Here is a 20318-nt window from a genome sequence, read left to right on the forward strand (position 1 = left end):
AGGATGCCAAACAGACCTGGCACACCCAAACGTATAGTGAGGGTGAACTGGGGACGCATGGCAGAGGCCCTGGTTCAGGAGGTCTTCAACAGCATTCTGATGGAGGCATTGAGTCAGAATGGATGTCCTGCACCACTATAGCTGAGGCTGCTGCAAGGAGCTGTGGCCGCAAGGTGGTTGGTGCCCGACATGGTAGTAATTCCAGAAGGGAGGTATCAAGCTGAAGGAGGAGTCCTATTGGGCTTGGTTAGCCATCAGGTGATGGACAGTATTATATTTTAGACAGTATAAAAAAGTTTGATATACAGTACTCATTTAAAAAAAAGTAAATTGAATATGAATTAGCGCTTTGACTGCGAAAATATTGTTTTCTTCTGTGTAATAAGTGAACATATATGCAAGACAGGGTAGTGTCCAAAGTTCCCTAATGCTAGCAAGTCTGATAGCAAGCTGCATCAGCAACTGTGTTTAGTTTAGATGTTCTCTCAGTGTTTTTGTGGATTCTCTCCAAGCACTTTGACAGGGACATGCATATCGGGTTAACTGGTAATTCTAACTGGTGTGTATGAATGATTCTGTGTGTGTGTGTGTGTGTGTGTGTGTGTGTGTGTGTGTGTGTGTGTGTGTGTGTGTGTGTGTGTGTGTGTGTGTGTGTGTGTGTGTGTGTGTGTGTACCCAGGAGTTTATGGATCAATAAACTGTAGTGGTACAATGCAAAGACACACATACATGCAGACTAGCAATAAATAACAGACTAACAAATGGTAAAACCTCATTTACTGAAACTGGAGCACTAACTTCCAAGACAGGCTATACTTCACAGCAGGTCATATTATTTGTCAGGTTATTTAATTTAAATGTTCTGAAAGTCACCAGCATGGCAAAGAGGTCTCGTTCAGTGAATTTAATTAGAGTAGGTGAGTCTTACAGGACATCCAAAAGGGGAAAAAATCATGATGAATACTTAATGATGTAAAGTTGGGAATTTTAACTTTGGGGATTGATCAGAGTGGGCATTAGGGGAACTGCCATTTTTGGAACTTTAAATTTCACAGTAATTAATTAGGAAGGAGTTCGGAGAGCACATTCCTCCATTAATACCTATGCCCTATTTTGTCATTTTAGATAAAGTGATCCATACTTGCATTATGGGTTTTTCCTATGCTTATGTTTCACCTTCCCAATGCGTTTCATGAAAATTAGCTGGGTAGTCTCGTTGACAGACAAAAGGACACTACCAGGCAGCAGTTAAAAAAATACCTCCGCCATGGCTTGTCCTTTGACTGAGGAAAATAAGCAAGCATAATAATGTCATACCAAGTATGAAGTCAATAAAGAGTCGGAGATTTAACAACAGGCCACCTCACTGACCATGGAATTTTTGGAGCTCTGTGCTTACAAATCACTTTGCTCATAATACAACCTTTGGTAGTGGCTAACAGACATTCTGGCTATAGTTGCCTGGGTAACCATCTAATATATTTAACACCAGATCCTATGTCAATCAAGTGTCTTACTTTCCAACTTACAGTAGTTTTAATTACTCACTAATTAAAGAAAGAATTTGCTAAAATATTACTGAGTTAGAATTAGTTTTACTCATAACTTATTACCAACTAACTATATTTACTAGCTATCTATTATCACTTCTATATGTCACTAGATTGTCTTTTATTCTGAATTTCCTTTGCTAATCTCATCCTTCCATTTCCGACCTGGCGGTTCTCAGTCAAAAATATTTACCAACCTGACACATGATTCAAATCAATCCCACATCAAATTCACACATTAAAATCAGAAATATTCAAAACCAACATTGAAAGGTATGGTGACATTAGAATAATACTAATGCTATTTCCAACAGCTTCTTGTTTTTACTTAAGCTAACAATTTAATATACCCAATTAGTAAAATCAGGTTCTTCATTTCCATATGAAGAACCTGATTTAAGATACTACTCATACTACTACTACTACTACTACTACTACTACTACCAAGTTAGAACAAAGCTCACATTCTTAGAACATCTTAGTGCCATAGTACCTGACATGTGCTGCAGGAAGAAGCAGATTGTTAATTTGAGCTGACAGAGATAAACAGCCCACACTCTGTCCTCTCAGTTACCTCTGGAGCAGATGGGCAGGGCAAATGAAAGTGCCAGATGTCTGCTTTTTGGAAATTTGGCAGGGTTTTTTTTTCGTTTGTTGGTTTTTTGTTTTTGTTTTTTTGCACAGTAAGGCAAGAAGTTTACATTAACTATAAGTTAAAAAGTGATGGCCACTGAACTTTACAGTTTAACAGATGGAGCAAGGATTGCTATATGTGGGAAGGTGGTGGTTAAAAAATATAGGCAGATGGCCAAAAACTAAAAGGTCAGGACAAAATGTGCAGCCAGCATGTGGACAGGCAGATGTCTCTGACTGGCAGACCGTCTGCTCCTCATCAGCACCCCCTGCTGTCCAGAGGGGAAATGTTTTGTCCATTTGGGGAGCTGCAGACAATTTAGAGGGACAGCTACATGCAGAGATCAGATAATTATCCTTGGATATTGTGCTCCCTTTTATTTCCAGTCAGTGTGCATGTCTCTTGCATGCACAAACAATCACCTACTCGCAATGTGCATTTTATCACAGCACCGTCAGACTGTTGACCTGTCTGTAAAATAGAGCTATGGACATTCTGGGACCGCTCAAATGATCAACACTAATAGGAGAAAGGAACAAAAGGAAAGCATTAGTGCTGCCAGAGCACATCGTGTGGATCTGTGTGCTTGCAGGTGTGTGTAAGGGGATTTGTAAGATAGTGGGAAAAAGAGGGCTACTAAGTTTCACAAGCCTATATATTTTAAAACTCTGGCATTGTACTCAAAATCTTTATTATCGAAAGTTATAGGATGGGGTTCAAGAATACCGCATCCATCTGAGGTGCATGTGAATCAATAATCTGTATTCAGTTTGAGAACCAAAGGCACCATAATCGAAATAGAAATTCAGCTCATAATGACTGTGTCGTTTTTTCTCAGAAAAATGGAAAACATTAAGGAAAATGTATATTTATTGTATTATTTCCCTGCGGTGACTCTGCCAGCACAGAATGGTTGTTCCTGCATAACAAGTCATCCTGCGGCATATTTTAGTAGATATTGTGGCAGTTGCTGTGCCTCCAGAGAAGTGTGAGCCAGTTTCTAGAAATGACCAGAGCCATTGCAAACATGTGTCAGAGAGTGGTAAAATATGATCAAATCAGGAAGGGTTGGAAAGCCCTGTATTAGGTTTTTTTTTTTGTTTATTTTTTCACATTCCACCTCTATAGAAAATCAAAAATGAATGTTGCATTTGTGACTGATTACAGAAGAATTTTCAGCAAAATGAAGCACTGGCTCTGCAGCAGAAATATGATCCATTTATCAAACAGCATTATGATTTCCTGCTTAGGATGTGTTTTATTTGTAGCAGCTTGAGGTTCTCTCAGTTGCTGAGTTTAGGAGAAAAAGGGGCCTCATTTACTCACAGTGCGTACACAATTATTTTTAACATAATAACAATGATAATATTTATTACTAATGTCATTATTATTATTTCTTATATGTACCGTTTTCCAAAACACCATGAATCACAAAATGCTAATTATATTAAATGATTAATAATTAAATTCCATCTTATCTCATCTTAAATTCTGTATATCATTTAGATTTTTACAAAAATGGCACATCATGGCTGGATTTCATCACTTACACTCTTTCCTTGTTCTTTGTGGTGAGTTTCTCATCTAAGGCTGACAAATCATGTGCTCCTGGTTCTTTTCCTTGTAGTCTGTTAGTCTTTTTCATATCAGCTTTGATAGTTTTCATGTCTTTTTTTACTTGAGTCACACTGACTGTCTTAGGGGAAACAATATTCAAAAACTCTGTTATTTTAGTCTTGCTCTTTGGACACAGTTGTTTCAGTTTCTTAAGGAAACAGTGTGCAGATTTAATAAATCCAATGCTACATTTGCAAAAATTTTTGTGTGGGGTAAGAACATTTCCATGCACATATTAGTAAATGAGGTCCAGTGTCTTTTTGGAACAAGACAAAATTAAAAAAAAATAGGCCATTTAGAAACTGGTTTACTATAAGAACCCAAAACTACAAAAAGAGTATGACAATGAAATGCAGTCAAAAAGATGATCATATATTCATGTGACATCTTTATCCGAGAAGTAACTGTTACCAAATATATACAGTATACAGTAAAATAGACTAAACACATTTTTACCTAAACCCTTTCCTCTAGGCAAATCTTCAGTTAGCTGACATCATTATGACATCATTCGAGTGGTAATTCCAGAAGGGAGGCATCAAGCTGAAGGAGGAGTCCTATTGGGCTTGGTTAGCCATCAGGTGATGGACAGTATTATATTTTAGACAGTATAAAAAAGTTTGATATACAGTACTCATTTAAAAAAAAGTAAATTGAATATGAATTAGCGCTTTGACTGCGAAAATATTGTTTTCTTCTGTGTAATAAGTGAACATATATGCAAGACAGGGTAGTGTCCAAAGTTCCCTAATGCTAGCAAGTCTGATAGCAAGCTGCATCAGCAACTGTGTTTAGTTTAGATGTTCTCTCAGTGTTTTTGTGGATTCTCTCCAAGCACTTTGACAGGGACATGCATATCGGGTTAACTGGTAATTCTAACTGGTGTGTATGAATGATTCTGTGTGTGTGTGTGTGTGTGTGTGTGTGTGTGTGTGTGTGTGTGTGTGTGTGTGTGTGTGTGTGTGTGTGTGTGTGTGTGTGTGTACCCAGGGTCCCAGGGTGAACCCTGCCTCTTGCCCTTTGACAACCCTATGACAACCCTATGCAATCTTGAATTGGATGGATTGGTGGAGTTTATGGATCAATAAACTGTAGTGGTACAATGCAAAGACACACATACATGCAGACTAGCAATAAATAACAGACTAACAAATGGTAAAACCTCATTTACTGAAACTGGAGCACTAACTTCCAAGACAGGCTATACTTCACAGCAGGTCATATTATTTGTCAGGTTATTTAATTTAAATGTTCTGAAAGTCACCAGCATGGCAAAGAGGTCTCGTTCAGTGAATTTAATTAGAGTAGGTGAGTCTTACAGGACATCCAAAAGGGGAAAAAATCATGATGAATACTTAATGATGTAAAGTTGGGAATTTTAACTTTGGGGATTGATCAGAGTGGGCATTAGGGGAACTGCCATTTTTGGAACTTTAAATTTCACAGTAATTAATTAGGAAGGAGTTCGGAGAGCACATTCCTCCATTAATACCTATGCCCTATTTTGTCATTTTAGATAAAGTGATCCATACTTGCATTATGGGTTTTTCCTATGCTTATGTTTCACCTTCCCAATGCGTTTCATGAAAATTAGCTGGGTAGTCTCGTTGACAGACAAAAGGACACTACCAGGCAGCAGTTAAAAAAATACCTCCGCCATGGCTTGTCCTTTGACTGAGGAAAATAAGCAAGCATAATAATGTCATACCAAGTATGAAGTCAATAAAGAGTCGGAGATTTAACAACAGGCCACCTCACTGACCATGGAATTTTTGGAGCTCTGTGCTTACAAATCACTTTGCTCATAATACAACCTTTGGTAGTGGCTAACAGACATTCTGGCTATAGTTGCCTGGGTAACCATCTAATATATTTAACACCAGATCCTATGTCAATCAAGTGTCTTACTTTCCAACTTACAGTAGTTTTAATTACTCACTAATTAAAGAAAGAATTTGCTAAAATATTACTGAGTTAGAATTAGTTTTACTCATAACTTATTACCAACTAACTATATTTACTAGCTATCTATTATCACTTCTATATGTCACTAGATTGTCTTTTATTCTGAATTTCCTTCGCTAATCTCATCCTTCCATTTCCGACCTGGCGGTTCTCAGTCAAAAATATTTACCAACCTGACACATGATTCAAATCAATCCCACATCAAATTCACACATTAAAATCAGAAATATTCAAAACCAACATTGAAAGGTATGGTGACATTAGAATAATACTAATGCTATTTCCAACAGCTTCTTGTTTTTACTTAAGCTAACAATTTAATATACCCAATTAGTAAAATCAGGTTCTTCATTTCCATATGAAGAACCTGATTTAAGATACTACTCATACTACTACTACTACTACTACTACTACTACTACTACCAAGTTAGAACAAAGCTCACATTCTTAGAACATCTTAGTACCTGACATGTGCTGCAGGAAGAAGCAGATTGTTAATTTGAGCTGACAGAGATAAACAGCCCACACTCTGTCCTCTCAGTTACCTCTGGAGCAGATGGGCAGGGCAAATGAAAGTGCCAGATGTCTGCTTTTTGGAAATTTGGCAGGGTTTTTTTTCGTTTGTTGGTTTTTTGTTTTTGTTTTTTTGCACAGTAAGGCAAGAAGTTTACATTAACTATAAGTTAAAAAGTGATGGCCACTGAACTTTACAGTTTAACAGATGGAGCAAGGATTGCTATATGTGGGAAGGTGGTGGTTAAAAAATATAGGCAGATGGCCAAAAACTAAAAGGTCAGGACAAAATGTGCAGCCAGCATGTGGACAGGCAGATGTCTCTGACTGGCAGACCGTCTGCTCCTCATCAGCACCCCCTGCTGTCCAGAGGGGAAATGTTTTGTCCATTTGGGGAGCTGCAGACAATTTAGAGGGACAGCTACATGCAGAGATCAGATAATTATCCTTGGATATTGTGCTCCCTTTTATTTCCAGTCAGTGTGCATGTCTCTTGCATGCACAAACAATCACCTACTCGCAATGTGCATTTTATCACAGCACCGTCAGACTGTTGACCTGTCTGTAAAATAGAGCTATGGACATTCTGGGACCGCTCAAATGATCAACACTAATAGGAGAAAGGAACAAAAGGAAAGCATTAGTGCTGCCAGAGCACATCGTGTGGATCTGTGTGCTTGCAGGTGTGTGTAAGGGGATTTGTAAGATAGTGGGAAAAAGAGGGCTACTAAGTTTCACAAGCCTATATATTTTAAAACTCTGGCATTGTACTCAAAATCTTTATTATCGAAAGTTATAGGATGGGGTTCAAGAATACCGCATCCATCTGAGGTGCATGTGAATCAATAATCTGTATTCAGTTTGAGAACCAAAGGCACCATAATCGAAATAGAAATTCAGCTCATAATGACTGTGTCGTTTTTTCTCAGAAAAATGGAAAACATTAAGGAAAATGTATATTTATTGTATTATTTCCCTGCGGTGACTCTGCCAGCACAGAATGGTTGTTCCTGCATAACAAGTCATCCTGCGGCATATTTTAGTAGATATTGTGGCAGTTGCTGTGCCTCCAGAGAAGTGTGAGCCAGTTTCTAGAAATGACCAGAGCCATTGCAAACATGTGTCAGAGAGTGGTAAAATATGATCAAATCAGGAAGGGTTGGAAAGCCCTGTATTAGGTTTTTTTTTTTGTTTATTTTTTCACATTCCACCTCTATAGAAAATCAAAAATGAATGTTGCATTTGTGACTGATTACAGAAGAATTTTCAGCAAAATGAAGCACTGGCTCTGCAGCAGAAATATGATCCATTTATCAAACAGCATTATGATTTCCTGCTTAGGATGTGTTTTATTTGTAGCAGCTTGAGGTTCTCTCAGTTGCTGAGTTTAGGAGAAAAAGGGGCCTCATTTACTCACAGTGCGTACACAATTATTTTTAACATAATAACAATGATAATATTTATTACTAATGTCATTATTATTATTTCTTATATGTACCGTTTTCCAAAACACCATGAATCACAAAATGCTAATTATATTAAATGATTAATAATTAAATTCCATCTTATCTCATCTTAAATTCTGTATATCATTTAGATTTTTACAAAAATGGCACATCATGGCTGGATTTCATCACTTACACTCTTTCCTTGTTCTTTGTGGTGAGTTTCTCATCTAAGGCTGACAAATCATGTGCTCCTGGTTCTTTTCCTTGTAGTCTGTTAGTCTTTTTCATATCAGCTTTGATAGTTTTCATGTCTTTTTTTACTTGAGTCACACTGACTGTCTTAGGGGAAACAATATTCAAAAACTCTGTTATTTTAGTCTTGCTCTTTGGACACAGTTGTTTCAGTTTCTTAAGGAAACAGTGTGCAGATTTAATAAATCCAATGCTACATTTGCAAAAATTTTTGTGTGGGGTAAGAACATTTCCATGCACATATTAGTAAATGAGGTCCAGTGTCTTTTTGGAACAAGACAAAATTAAAAAAAAATAGGCCATTTAGAAACTGGTTTACTATAAGAACCCAAAACTACAAAAAGAGTATGACAATGAAATGCAGTCAAAAAGATGATCATATATTCATGTGACATCTTTATCCGAGAAGTAACTGTTACCAAATATATACAGTATACAGTAAAATAGACTAAACACATTTTTACCTAAACCCTTTCCTCTAGGCAAATCTTCAGTTAGCTGACATCATTATGACATCATTCGAGTGGTAAATTGACTAAACTTGACTCAACAGTTTTAAAAGACGGAGCTGCACTCCAAATGACCTGTAAACTAACTTTCATTATCTACTGTCTTTTATTTCAGAGTGCCTCTTTAAAAGTGTCAATCCGCTGCATTACTGTCAGCATTCTGGCTTTCACAGCAGTTTGCATGCATCAGGGAAGATCTAAGGACCCGGCCTTGACATTTACACAACGGCTGAAACTTAAAAGATTGCTGATACACACTGAGATGCAAACATTTCAAAGCTCAGGCACACACACAAACACACGCAGGCGCTGGGTGCATGAAAGATCCTGCAGCAACTTCATCAAAATGTTGTGGTTTTATTAAATCACCTCTGCAATAAAACCTTCCACTTGCCTCACAATGCTGAGATACGCAGCAAAACCAAGAGAAAAGAGGAGGAGAAACTCTCAGATCAGAAGAATCCATGAGTACCTACAGGCTGACACGACACTGTGCACGAATGCACCATGCAAAGTCTAAGAGTCCTCTTTCTGTGTGCTTGTGTATATTAAATGAGACAAAACAAGTGCACAACATCTCTGATCATGCAGCTGAGCAAGAAGAGATCTGGTGTCTTAGCTGTTTTGCATTAAGCAGGCCTTAGGGTAAAAATAAATTAGTCGGAGCATCACTTTAATTAGAAATTACTCCAAGCACTCGCACTCTTTAAAGCTCCTTTCATTCATTTACAATGCTGTATTTCAATTTTCAAGCGAATTTAGGCTGCGCAAGTCCCAGAGGATGTGTTTAAAGAGGAATAAACTGGAACAAAAACCAACAGCTGAATGGATGGACCCCAGAGGATAATGACACTGACAGAGTGCTTCTGATTGGCCAAGAGACAAAGCCCTTTACCCCAATGGGAAGATGGCAACAAAAAGACAGGAAAATAAAAAGCTAAGGCTTACAACGAGGAAGATTTTTTTTTAAAAGGAGGATCAATGCATGTGAATGCTTAGACACTCAGGAGGTATCTGAATGCTAGGTTATATGTTTCTGCTGTGCCCTCTGTTCCCATGACGACTGCCGACAAGGTCACTTTCGCTAGCCAAGGCAACGCGGTAGCCCAGCCATGGCAGGCAACACAGAAAGAGACAGAGGCAGAAGAAGGGGAGGACAAATATTAAATTATGGTGTGAAGAGGGTGAAGGAAATTTGATGATTAAGGACACCATGTGTGAAATTTCATTCGCAGGTGCACAGGTGAGACTAGCGCCGCGTGTGAGGACAAAAGCATCTGCGGTCTTACACTTTAACGAGTTCAGCCTTGAATAGGTGTGCTGATGAGAGCATGTGCCCCACTTCCCCCACTCATCTCAAGGCCAAATCCTGAATGACAAAAAAAAAGAGGCTCTAGGCAAACTTTTTAACATGCCCCTGAACGTCCTCCAACAAAACAGATCAATCACTGAATGAGTTCCCTTGTCTACCTCAATGCATCATGGTCCCTGTATTCCTGCCAGATTCTCTCAACAGATAGAAACTCTATTTGGGTTTCTCCCCAAAGTGGCAAAGCATAACCTGTTGTGTCCTTATTCATGCCGCCTCACCTTTCCATTTGGCAGACAGCAGGACTCCGGTAAATTAGTGTAGTTTATTATTAATTCCAGTGATTAATTACAGAAAAAAAGATGTCTTGTTGAGATGACACAGCTGTCTTACTCATGCCATGATCTGAGGTGAATTAATTTCCCGCTGAAACGCCATAATTCTCCCCAGTGCCATCTTTCGGGGTGTCAGCTTCATCTTAACCACTCGTGGCATTTGTTTTATTAGTGCTGGCGATAAAGGGCATTGGATGGGCAATGGCCCAAATGTGTTGTCCTTCTTTTTTATATTTCTGTAAAGTCATATGCTTGCAATGTGTGACCCTTCCTCTTCTCTACTTAATCATTCTTTATAACCCATCATAAAAGATAAGGCTGTAAATCCTGATTAGGCTATGGGATTTAAAAAAGGATTGGGTCTAATTTTATCAATAAATCAGACATTTAAATTTTGGATGGCGGAATAGAGATACTGCCCAGCAACAACCAAAAAAACAAACCCAAATAGCTTCCTTAAATAAACTCTTTTAATTGTCATGTGTTCATTAAGATGAAACTTCACGAAGAAGCTAACTAATTTGCTCTCTGAAAATTAAATGGCAGATTGTGTAAGCTAATTAGCATTGGATACCTCATTAAGATGTTGGCATGCATGTGTGTATGTTTGTGCATGTCACTTGTAAGATGCACTGCAGGATAACTAATTTAAAGGGGCTTTAGATAGTGAGCAATGTGTCAGTCTTCCTGTAAGCACTGTGAAGTGGTGGAGAAAAGCAGTCTGTTCGGCAGCCGAATTGCCAACACGATCACGTATCGTGCCAAAAATGTGCGCCGTCACCTGCCAAAGGCTGACTGGTCAGTTTATTTTTAACTCTGGGACCAAAAGAGTGTTTACAAACCTATCAGCATCATCATTATGGTTCCAGCATGACACAACAATGACAGGAAAATTGTGTCTCTTGAGCTGTGCTATTTCTTTTACAAAGACAAAAAGTGACAGCACTCAGATTTAATAAATTGTGCCATATTTTTTGCCCTAAATGGTTTAACTACAGTAAAATGGCTTTATATTGCAAGAATGAAAATTGCATTTTTATGCTAATTGTGGTGAACTGCAATGCATAAATGAAATTAGTTTGATTAAAAACAAAATATTTGCTGTTACCTTTGAATGTTTTTGGGCATTTACTTGAACTGTTATTTTGAAATATTTTACAAGGTTTTAAAAACTCTTTCTTCCTTGGAAGTTATAAAGTTGTGGTAATCTCCCCTTGACTTCAGTTCGGGATTCTTTGAGGAGTATGTCATTCTCTTATAATGTCACTGAAAGAACCTCACCACTTGCAACACTTACATCTGCAGGGTATTTACATTATTCTCCTTGTCTACAACGCCAGACAGCGGCATATCAAAGTCATTTTCCATGCCTTTTTAAAGTATTTGGCTTTCTAAGCTTGTTAAGAAAGCAAGAGCCCCCTTGTTTGGATTTACCAGCTTTCTAAGATAAACACTGTCAAAACAGCAGGCGCTGTCAGATTTACCAAAGTGCTCGGTGATAAATTTGACCATCTGCAAGCTCTGCTAATGTATTATAGCTGGCTGCATAATTAAAATATGCTTTGAAAAACAAATCATTATCATCTCTGATAAAAAAGAAATATATAGCTATCTTCCAAGTATTAATTCAGTTTGTTGCTATCATAGTGTGGCTTTTTAATGATTATTGAAGGATTGTTACGGGAGCAATAGCATAGAACTAATATAGTGCCAAACAGTGCTATACCATATTTCCTCAAATGATAGTTTAGTTTACCACAACAGAATAAGAAAATCAGACACATGTTTGAAACAGGCTTTTAACAGAGGCGAGATTTCGTTCCTCTGCTTGACTGCAGAAAATGGTCAACAACATGCAATATAGGCCTGCTCCAATATTATTTCGTTTGCCCTATTAAAGTAACTGCCTACGCTTATTATAACATAACAAGTGACAGCTCACTCATTAAACAGATAAATTAGCTCCCTTGAGATTCTCCACACAATGACTTTATTTTTAACAACAAGCTGGGAATCAATTAACTCAAGTCATCTGCACTAGCATGAAAGGGGAAGGTCATCAAACTGGTGACTCACTGCACTCATGGTGTCACTTCTTTGTTAATCCAACATAATGGAACAACTTATTATGGCAGAACATGTTTAATTTTTCTTTATGGGTGCTTTGTATTTGTGACTAAGTGAGCAAAAAAAAAAAGGTGAACAAAGTAATATGGAGTATACCTAACAAAGCAAAAGCAGTTCATATTTCAAACTCAGCACGAGTGACACTGACTGACACTGACATGTGACATTTTGTGGGAAACATGGTTTGATATATGAGTTTCATTTATCTTTTCCAACTGATCTGGTCTTTTATGAGGGATGAAAGAAAACAAACAAGGACTACATGTTGAATGTACTTCAATAGTGTCTCTAATATTTTATATATTTGGTCTTTTCTGTGCGCGGTTTCTATGGTGGCTCTGTGTTTGGGACATCCCTGCTGCATCCGGCTGTCAGTCTGCCAGAAATTGCACAAATGCCTTTATAAGTTCTAAGTGACGATTATAATCAACATTGTCTAGCAATTTATTAAGCAGAGCAGAGCCCAGAAAGTTAGTGTACTGTCACTGATCTACTGGTAGTAGCAACACCACCCATGTACCTGCTGACAACAGAACAGAACAGCACTACTGTTAGCACCTTCTGCAAAAAATAAATAAACAAAAAAATGAAAAAAAATAGTTCAGAAGTAAGAGTGCAGATTCCCTGTAACATTTGTAACAAATGATTTTGGATATGATCCCAAACACTTGAGTAAACTTCACACTGTGGCATCAAAGTGTGAATATAAATGTATGCTCTGGGAGGGGTTTTTAAGAGGAAGTGCATACTGTTTTTTGTTGTGCTTCCATTCAGATCAAACCAATTGACTATAGGCTGCTGACTAGCTGAGATTTCATGATTGGTACGCATTTGTAGTTACAGGCTCAGAGACTCAAATAAAACTCAATCATTGTACACACAGCAAATTCTACCTGCAGCTTGTCCATTGGGGATCTTTCCAAGTGCCATCTTCTGCTGTGCCTTTCTCTGTGCTGCAATATTCTAATAATCATGTTTTCCTTCCATTTATTAGGTTCCCGAGGCCCTGTGTGTTGACTACAGCAGTTCTCAGTTCTGCTGTAAAGCAGAAAGTTAAACTTAAGGTACCCTATGGGACTGTAAAAGTATCAACAGTACTCCCGAGTGCAAGTTTAGCACACTCCAGCAAAAGATGACTCACACTACTAATTGAAAGGCTGTGGCCATCCCTTCCAATCACCCCCTCCAATGACTGATTATATATCTGACTTTGTGACCCCGAATACAGATCACCTATCGTCTCTAAACCCTCTGGGGCCTCCTTAATGCATGGCAAGAGTGACCACACTGTCACAATGAATTTCCAGCCTCCTCAGAGTCCTCATTATACGTGACAGTAAAATCTTCACTTTCCTTTTCAGTTCTCAACTTTCCACTTTCTGCTCATTTAAATTATGCTATATTCACAGCATTGTGAATGCCAGGCTAATCAGAAAAAAACTCCTTAGGTAAAGACGTGCACAAACCAAGAGCAAACAAAGCTCCAAATCAGTACAATTAGTTCTTATAGAGGCTCATGGTGCTGCCCTTTTCTAAGTTGACCCCTCTGACACAGAGGCTTGAATTACTCAGAGTAGAAAGAGCGGTGCTAATGAAACATCAATGATTGCACTTTGTCAGGTTTAGTGAGTGAACGAAGGCTTCATCCCGAAGCGGAGGCAATGCACAACGAGGCAATGAGTTGTCTTTTTTATATGTTAATGAGGTCTTTTTTGCTGTGAAACCCTTTTATCGCTGAAGACAACTCGCTCTTGTTTCAGTATAGTCTGCACCATTTGCAGTTTGCATCAGATTTCACACTCCTCGTCAGAGTCATAACTCTGTCAAATCACGACAGACAGACATGACACAAATATTTTTAGATTAAATGTAATTTGTGATTTTCGATTATCTCTCATGTCATGCATACCATGAATAATCCTCCACAGAATGTCAACTTGTACACCCACTGCTTCATTGCCAATAAGTTCAAGCTGACCTTATTTGACATAATTGTATTGTTATTAATTTATCAAAAAGCCAAGAAACTTGAAGCTCAAGTAGCCCATAGTTAAACAAACGTAATCGACACCATGAAGAATTAAGGTAGTTCTGAAGGTCCAACCCAGTAGAAATAGGTGTAACTAATGAAGTGGTTGGTGAGTGCATATATGGCATGCTTCACCCTTAAGGATTATAAGTATGGGGGAAAAAAAACAAGTAAGAAATCAAAGTGTTCAGTACAAGTGACATGGCAGCCTATTTTTAAGGATTTCTTTGCTGATTGCCAATGTTGTATGTTTCCCTGCATTTTATGCATTATGTCTAATCTATGCCATGTGTACCATAGCGAAATACTACTACAAACATGTATGTCAGCACACACAAGAATAAGTGGTGCTCCTGGCGTTAAATTCAAAATGAGCATCATCATCATCAAGACAGAGGTAAGTCAAAAATATAAGGATTATCTCCTAAAAGTTTCATGATTTCTGAATTACAGCCTTCCCTGATACAGTTACAAACATATACTCATTAGCCAGTTTATTATGATGTCAAATATCTAATCAACTAATCACACAGCAGCAACTCAGTGTACTTGGGCAGGTAGGCTTGGACAAGACAACCTGCTCAAGAACAGGGAAGAAAGGTCTTTTAAGTCACTTTGAACATTGCATGGTTTTTGGTAGCAGACGGGTATCTCAGAAACTGCTGATCGCTGGGGATTTCCCCACCCAATCATCTTTAAAGTCTGGAACTGTCTGAAAAAGAGAAAATATCCAGTAAAGTGGAAGCTTTCTATGCAAAAATGCCCTGGTGATGTCAGAGGTCATCCTCCTTTGAGTTGAAGGGAAGGCAACAGAAACCCAAATAAACTCTCATTACAACCAAGGTATGCAGAAGAGCATCTCTAAATGTACAACACACCCAATCTTGAAGCAGATGGGCTACGGCAACAGAAGAGCACCTTTGGGATGCGGTGGAATGAGAGATATACATCATGGATGTGCAGCCAGAAATTCTAGAGCTACATTGTAATGTTATCCTGTTAATATGGAGCGAACTGTCTGAGGAATATTTTCAGAATCTTGTTGAATCTATGCCACGACGAATGTAGTCAGTTCTCAAGGAAAAAAAATATGTAACTCTGAATAGCACGGTGTAAAGAAAAACGAGTAAGAAATCAAAGTGTTCGTTACAAGTGATAGGGCAGTCTGTTATTATGGATGTCTTTGTTGATTAGATGGACAGTGTTGTATATTTTTCTGCATTACATGCATATTAATTAATCCATGATGTGTGTACCAAAGTGAAACGCAGCCACCCACACATGTACATCAGCACACACCCACGCACACAGACAGGGAGCTATGTTCTGATCACTGCCAAGCCGAAGCATGCAACATGATAAGAACTTCCTTTTTTCACATGAACACAGATGCAATACATTACATTATGCAATGCAATACAAGGAGGCGCACCAGATTCCAACATGGGAAAGACCCTACTGTACACAGAGTATGTGTTATGGCAGTTTCACAAACACACTCAAGACTTCAGTTACATGGTAATATTCATACATGGCTCTTTTGAACTTAGTGTGACCACAGTGAAGAAACAAGCCCGAATGACGTGAGCATGAATGACGATGGATGCAATGAGGCGTGGGTGCCATGTGGAGTTATGTGATGCGATGATGCCGTGTGAGTAAATGATCGACCAATCACTGACAACAATGCGGACATATAGAAATCAACGACAACAGAATACAGCTTTCAAAAACAGATAAGACACAACAAGAAGAAACGAGAAAGGGCAAAACAAAACCACAAGCTGCTTTCCGTGTGGGCCCCAGAGAGTCCTGCTTTGAAGTGGTTTGCTTCAGATACTGGCAACGAGGGGAGGGGGTGTTTTGCAGGGATGGAGGGGTTGACAAGTTAGCAAAGACCTTCTGCTGTGCACTTCGCTTGTACCTTTTGCTAATGGCCCCAAAGCACAAAACAATCACAAAACACAACAGCCCCAAACACCCTCTATCAAGTAAAGTTCAAGCCGGTGAACTTGATCAATTTTGCTCTTTGAATTGCCCCACCCCTCACCAGTTTTAAACCCATGAGAGTCACTCCTGTGAACCTTTAATCCCTTCCAATAGAATCACAGCATGTATTAAATAATAAAGGCTCTGAAGTGACTTTTATAACAAAAGATCCAGTACAAGATGCTGGGTTTCAGTAAGTCGGCAGGCTTTCTGAAGCCCATTTTTCTGCTTTGTCAAAACAGCAAATAAACCTTGTATAATATTCACAACTCTTCCTTCCTCTGCTTCTCAACTACACAGGCCTGAGAGGGATTTAGAGTGTGATTGTGTTGGTCTGCAGCCTTTTGCCACTTACTGTGTCCAGCACTGCAGGGGCTATGATTTGCTATCAATGGGCGTTTGCTTATCTGCTATTTTCTGCCAAGCTCAGACAATGCGGCAAAGCAATTCTGTGACACGTGCAGTCAACAACAAACAAACCATTTTGGGGCGGATAGCTTAATTGCTATTGATGCTCCTTGGCTAGATGAATATCATAATTTTCTTTCAAAGTCTGGTGGTAGAGTGCACTTGGGGAAAATATAACCAGGAGGCACTGTCAATTTTGCTTGAAAGGGGCCAGATAATACCTTGTCAAAGCCTTTCATTATTTCTTTTGTTCCTACATGTCTAATTATATATCTTAGAGACTGCCTGTACAACATTAAGTATTGATTATTATGCGTCCTCAAAACTGCCTAGCCAAAATAGTCCTACAAAAGTACAGTCATTACAGCAGCTAATTATTAGTTGCTGTGTTTTTTCATATTTCCCAGGACAGTGGGAGTAAATTACCCCATCAAACTGACTTCAGAGCTTTCAAATTACATGGAAAACTTGATTTAAAATAAAGAGCCTATTTGTAATTTACCACCAGTACTAAGTAATTGCATGGGCTAATCTGTCAAAAAAAGATATCATCAGCATTATCATTCTGCTTTGCCTACTAAATCCAATGTAATATTTCCCCAGTTGTTCAGTTTTCGCAAGTACTTGACCATTGTCCAGAAAATGGGATGTTACTGATATAGATCATATTGCTGTGTTTCATTGTGTTTATCGCAGTAGCCTGACAAACATGGCACTAACAGTCGCTGGAAATAACAAATCGTATCCAGTGTATCTTAAATTCACTCAGGAAACAAGTTCAATCTCAACCACAACAAGATCCAAAACCCAAGCTGTTGTGACAAGGGACATTTAAAACCATTGGGAGTGATTCGCTCTCTGTGGCTCGGTGTCTATTTAAGATAGATGAGATCATGAAGGGGATGGAATGCACCTTGTCCTGGAAGAACCTGAAGCAGTTACAACCACTTCAACTTAGATACCACTGCTGGGGCACTTGTGTTGACTAGTGTAGCTACGGCAGCACTGCTATAAAAAGGATGCATGATACGTGGCTGCAATCAAAGTTGAACAAATAAATAAACTTAAATTGAAAAAAATTGAAAAAAGAAAAAATAAACATTTGTGCAGATGTTACAAGGATGCAGTCATCTTACCTGGGAACACAGGCAGTGGAGGTCTCCCCCTCAGGAGCCTCTGGGGCTGGGCAGCAGAACTGGTGTAGTACTGTTGGGTTTCTGTGTGAAAAAAGAGTGGAAACAAAACAGAGGCAATCATATATTTTGTTTAAACTTTAGTTATTGTTTAAATGTAGAACAAAACACTATATATGACAGCAACTTTTTAATCATGGCTTAGCCAGCGTGGCTAGTGGCTAAATCATTATACACCATATATGTATAATACCATGAAAGTGTAGCAGAGTAATAAGGTTAGAGGATGAGGTTGGTGTACCTAGTTGCCAGTTGGGGTGTGAGCCCCACGTCCATCCTCTGTACTGTTCATGCTCTTAATGGGGTGAACTGTGTTATTTCCTTTACAAACATAGCTTGGTTAAAATGCATTATTTTTTATATGATTATAGTAATTGAGATATATATATATATATATATATATATATATATATATATATATATATATATATATATATTTATGTTTTTGGTTTGTTGATTTATTTATTAATATAGTTTAATGTCTCTTTCTTGTAGCTGTGTTTTAAGTGCTGCAAAGTTAGTCTGACATTACTTAGTTTTTTTTTGGTAAATCTTTGTCTGCCTTCCTTTCTGACCAGCCAGTCATGAACTCATTTGACTGGTGGTTATACTATATACAATAAGGCAGATAACCTTTGACCATGGTTGGATGGTATCACGTGAGAAACCTCTATTGTCAGGTGAATTTATCAGTCTCTAAAAGCCCACAAAAATGTTGACAACAGTTTGCAAACCCTACATTAAAAACATTAATGTCTAAAAAAGTTTTTAAAAAATCTGGATGCTGTTTTAGAGAAGAAATTCAGTGAATGCATTTTAATTTTTGACTGAAATACTGGTTAAAAGATCCCGTCAGTGTCTTATGATTTGCATCAAAATCTGTTTCCTGAGATCCTGAAGCCTGCATTTCCTCACTGCCCACTGGTTTTCCACTGTGGATTTCCCATTTTAGCTCATCACCTGATTAGTTTCCCACATACACATCTGCTTCCCATCAGTCATCAGCCCTGTGTCTCATAGCTGTAGTCACCAACACCTGCATATTTCCAGCTTCCTAGCTAATCAAATAAAACCAATGCCAGTGGGGGAAACAAGATATCAGCATGCACCCTGTTTCACCTTATTCAACTCCTTGCAGTCCTTACAACCAGAAATGTCTGCTTTGTCTGTAACGGGTTACTGCCCATCTGTGCGATAGTAAGGGATTACTATCGCAAAAACGGTAATTCGATTACCGTTACTTTCCCGTAGGAACGCTGCGTTACTGCGTTACTAAAACCGTGATTTTGTTGCGAGAATGTCTCATCACAGTGATGTAAGCGAGTGCAACGTTCCTGACAACAGCTGTGCGCAGATTAACAATGGATAATATATCGAGTGCGGAGAGAGTATGAGCGTGCAGCGTTTAAAGCGTGGAAGTACTGACCTTACTTTGAGTTTGATTCCACAAAAAGTGACAAAAACATTAGTGTCCCTTGTGCGTGGGAAGAAAACTTCTTTTTACAGCCAAAAAAACCCCCCTAAACAAGCACCGAGTGTGCAACGACGTAATGGGAAATTCACAGAGAAACTCGCGGATTCTTCCACTGACCGCTGCGACTCATCTGCACCAGGGCACACCTCCGCCTACCCCACTCCTGCTTTACAGGTGAAAATAGAGCAACAGGACCGCTAGTCTTTGACTTTATTTATTTTCTGCTGTGTTTTACTTGCATCTATTTGAAAGACTGAGTGTAAACACAAAAAATATTTTATTTTATGTGCTGGAATGTGCAGAAAATAGGTTTAAATGTTAAACTAATTTCTTCAAGTCAGAGAATGTTGCATATAATTAAATTTTTACTTGATGCATAAAGTTAAAAGATTAAAACTGATAAAAACAAGTTTAAAAAAAAGAGACTTTTCCATTTGTTTACATTTTATATGATGGATTATGCAGAAAACGTAGAATTGGGCTGAAAGATCTATCGCTTTATCACCTATGCAGGTTGTAAATTGTGTTTTTAAAAAGTAACTAAGTAATTAATTACTTTTGAAAATAAGTAATCAGTAAAATAACGGGATTACTTTTCTGGGGAAGTTATCAGTAATTAGTTACTGATTACTTTTTCAAGTAACTTGACCAACACTGCTTATAAGTGAGTAGTTTGTTTTTCTGTTTTTGTAAAGGACTGAAACACTGTTATCATTTATATGTGGAAATTATGCACTCATACTGAAATATGTGTGTGTGTGATATATCTGGAAGCTGGTCCACGGGAAAAAAAAATGACTCAATCATATATTCTGTAAATGAGTTTGGATGTTATAAGGTGATCTTTCCAGTCACTTTTCTCTTTTGTTTCAAGCTTATTGACATTACAGTTGTCTTTATGTTACTTTAGTGAGAGAATGTGAGATGCTGTGTTTGCTCTCGCACAACAATATCTGCCCCGGAGCC

General features: G+C 38.3%; 1 protein-coding gene across 1 annotated transcript in view; it reads right to left on the reverse strand.

The window, feature by feature from the left end:
- The window catches only part of iqsec3a (IQ motif and Sec7 domain ArfGEF 3a), a 126838-nt gene that overhangs the window by 83944 nt on the left and 22576 nt on the right, over positions 1–20318 (reverse strand). The window contains exon 2 of the mRNA XM_085386312.1: positions 17822–17902. Within this exon, the coding sequence (XP_085242438.1) occupies positions 17822–17902 (81 nt within the window). The remainder of the gene's footprint in view (positions 1–17821; positions 17903–20318) is intronic.

This window comes from Rhamphochromis longiceps, linkage group LG17 (assembly GCF_057381845.1).
Source record: "Rhamphochromis longiceps isolate RC_006_pf linkage group LG17, R_longiceps_female_GT1.1, whole genome shotgun sequence".
Lineage (NCBI taxonomy): Eukaryota > Metazoa > Chordata > Actinopteri > Cichliformes > Cichlidae > Rhamphochromis > Rhamphochromis longiceps.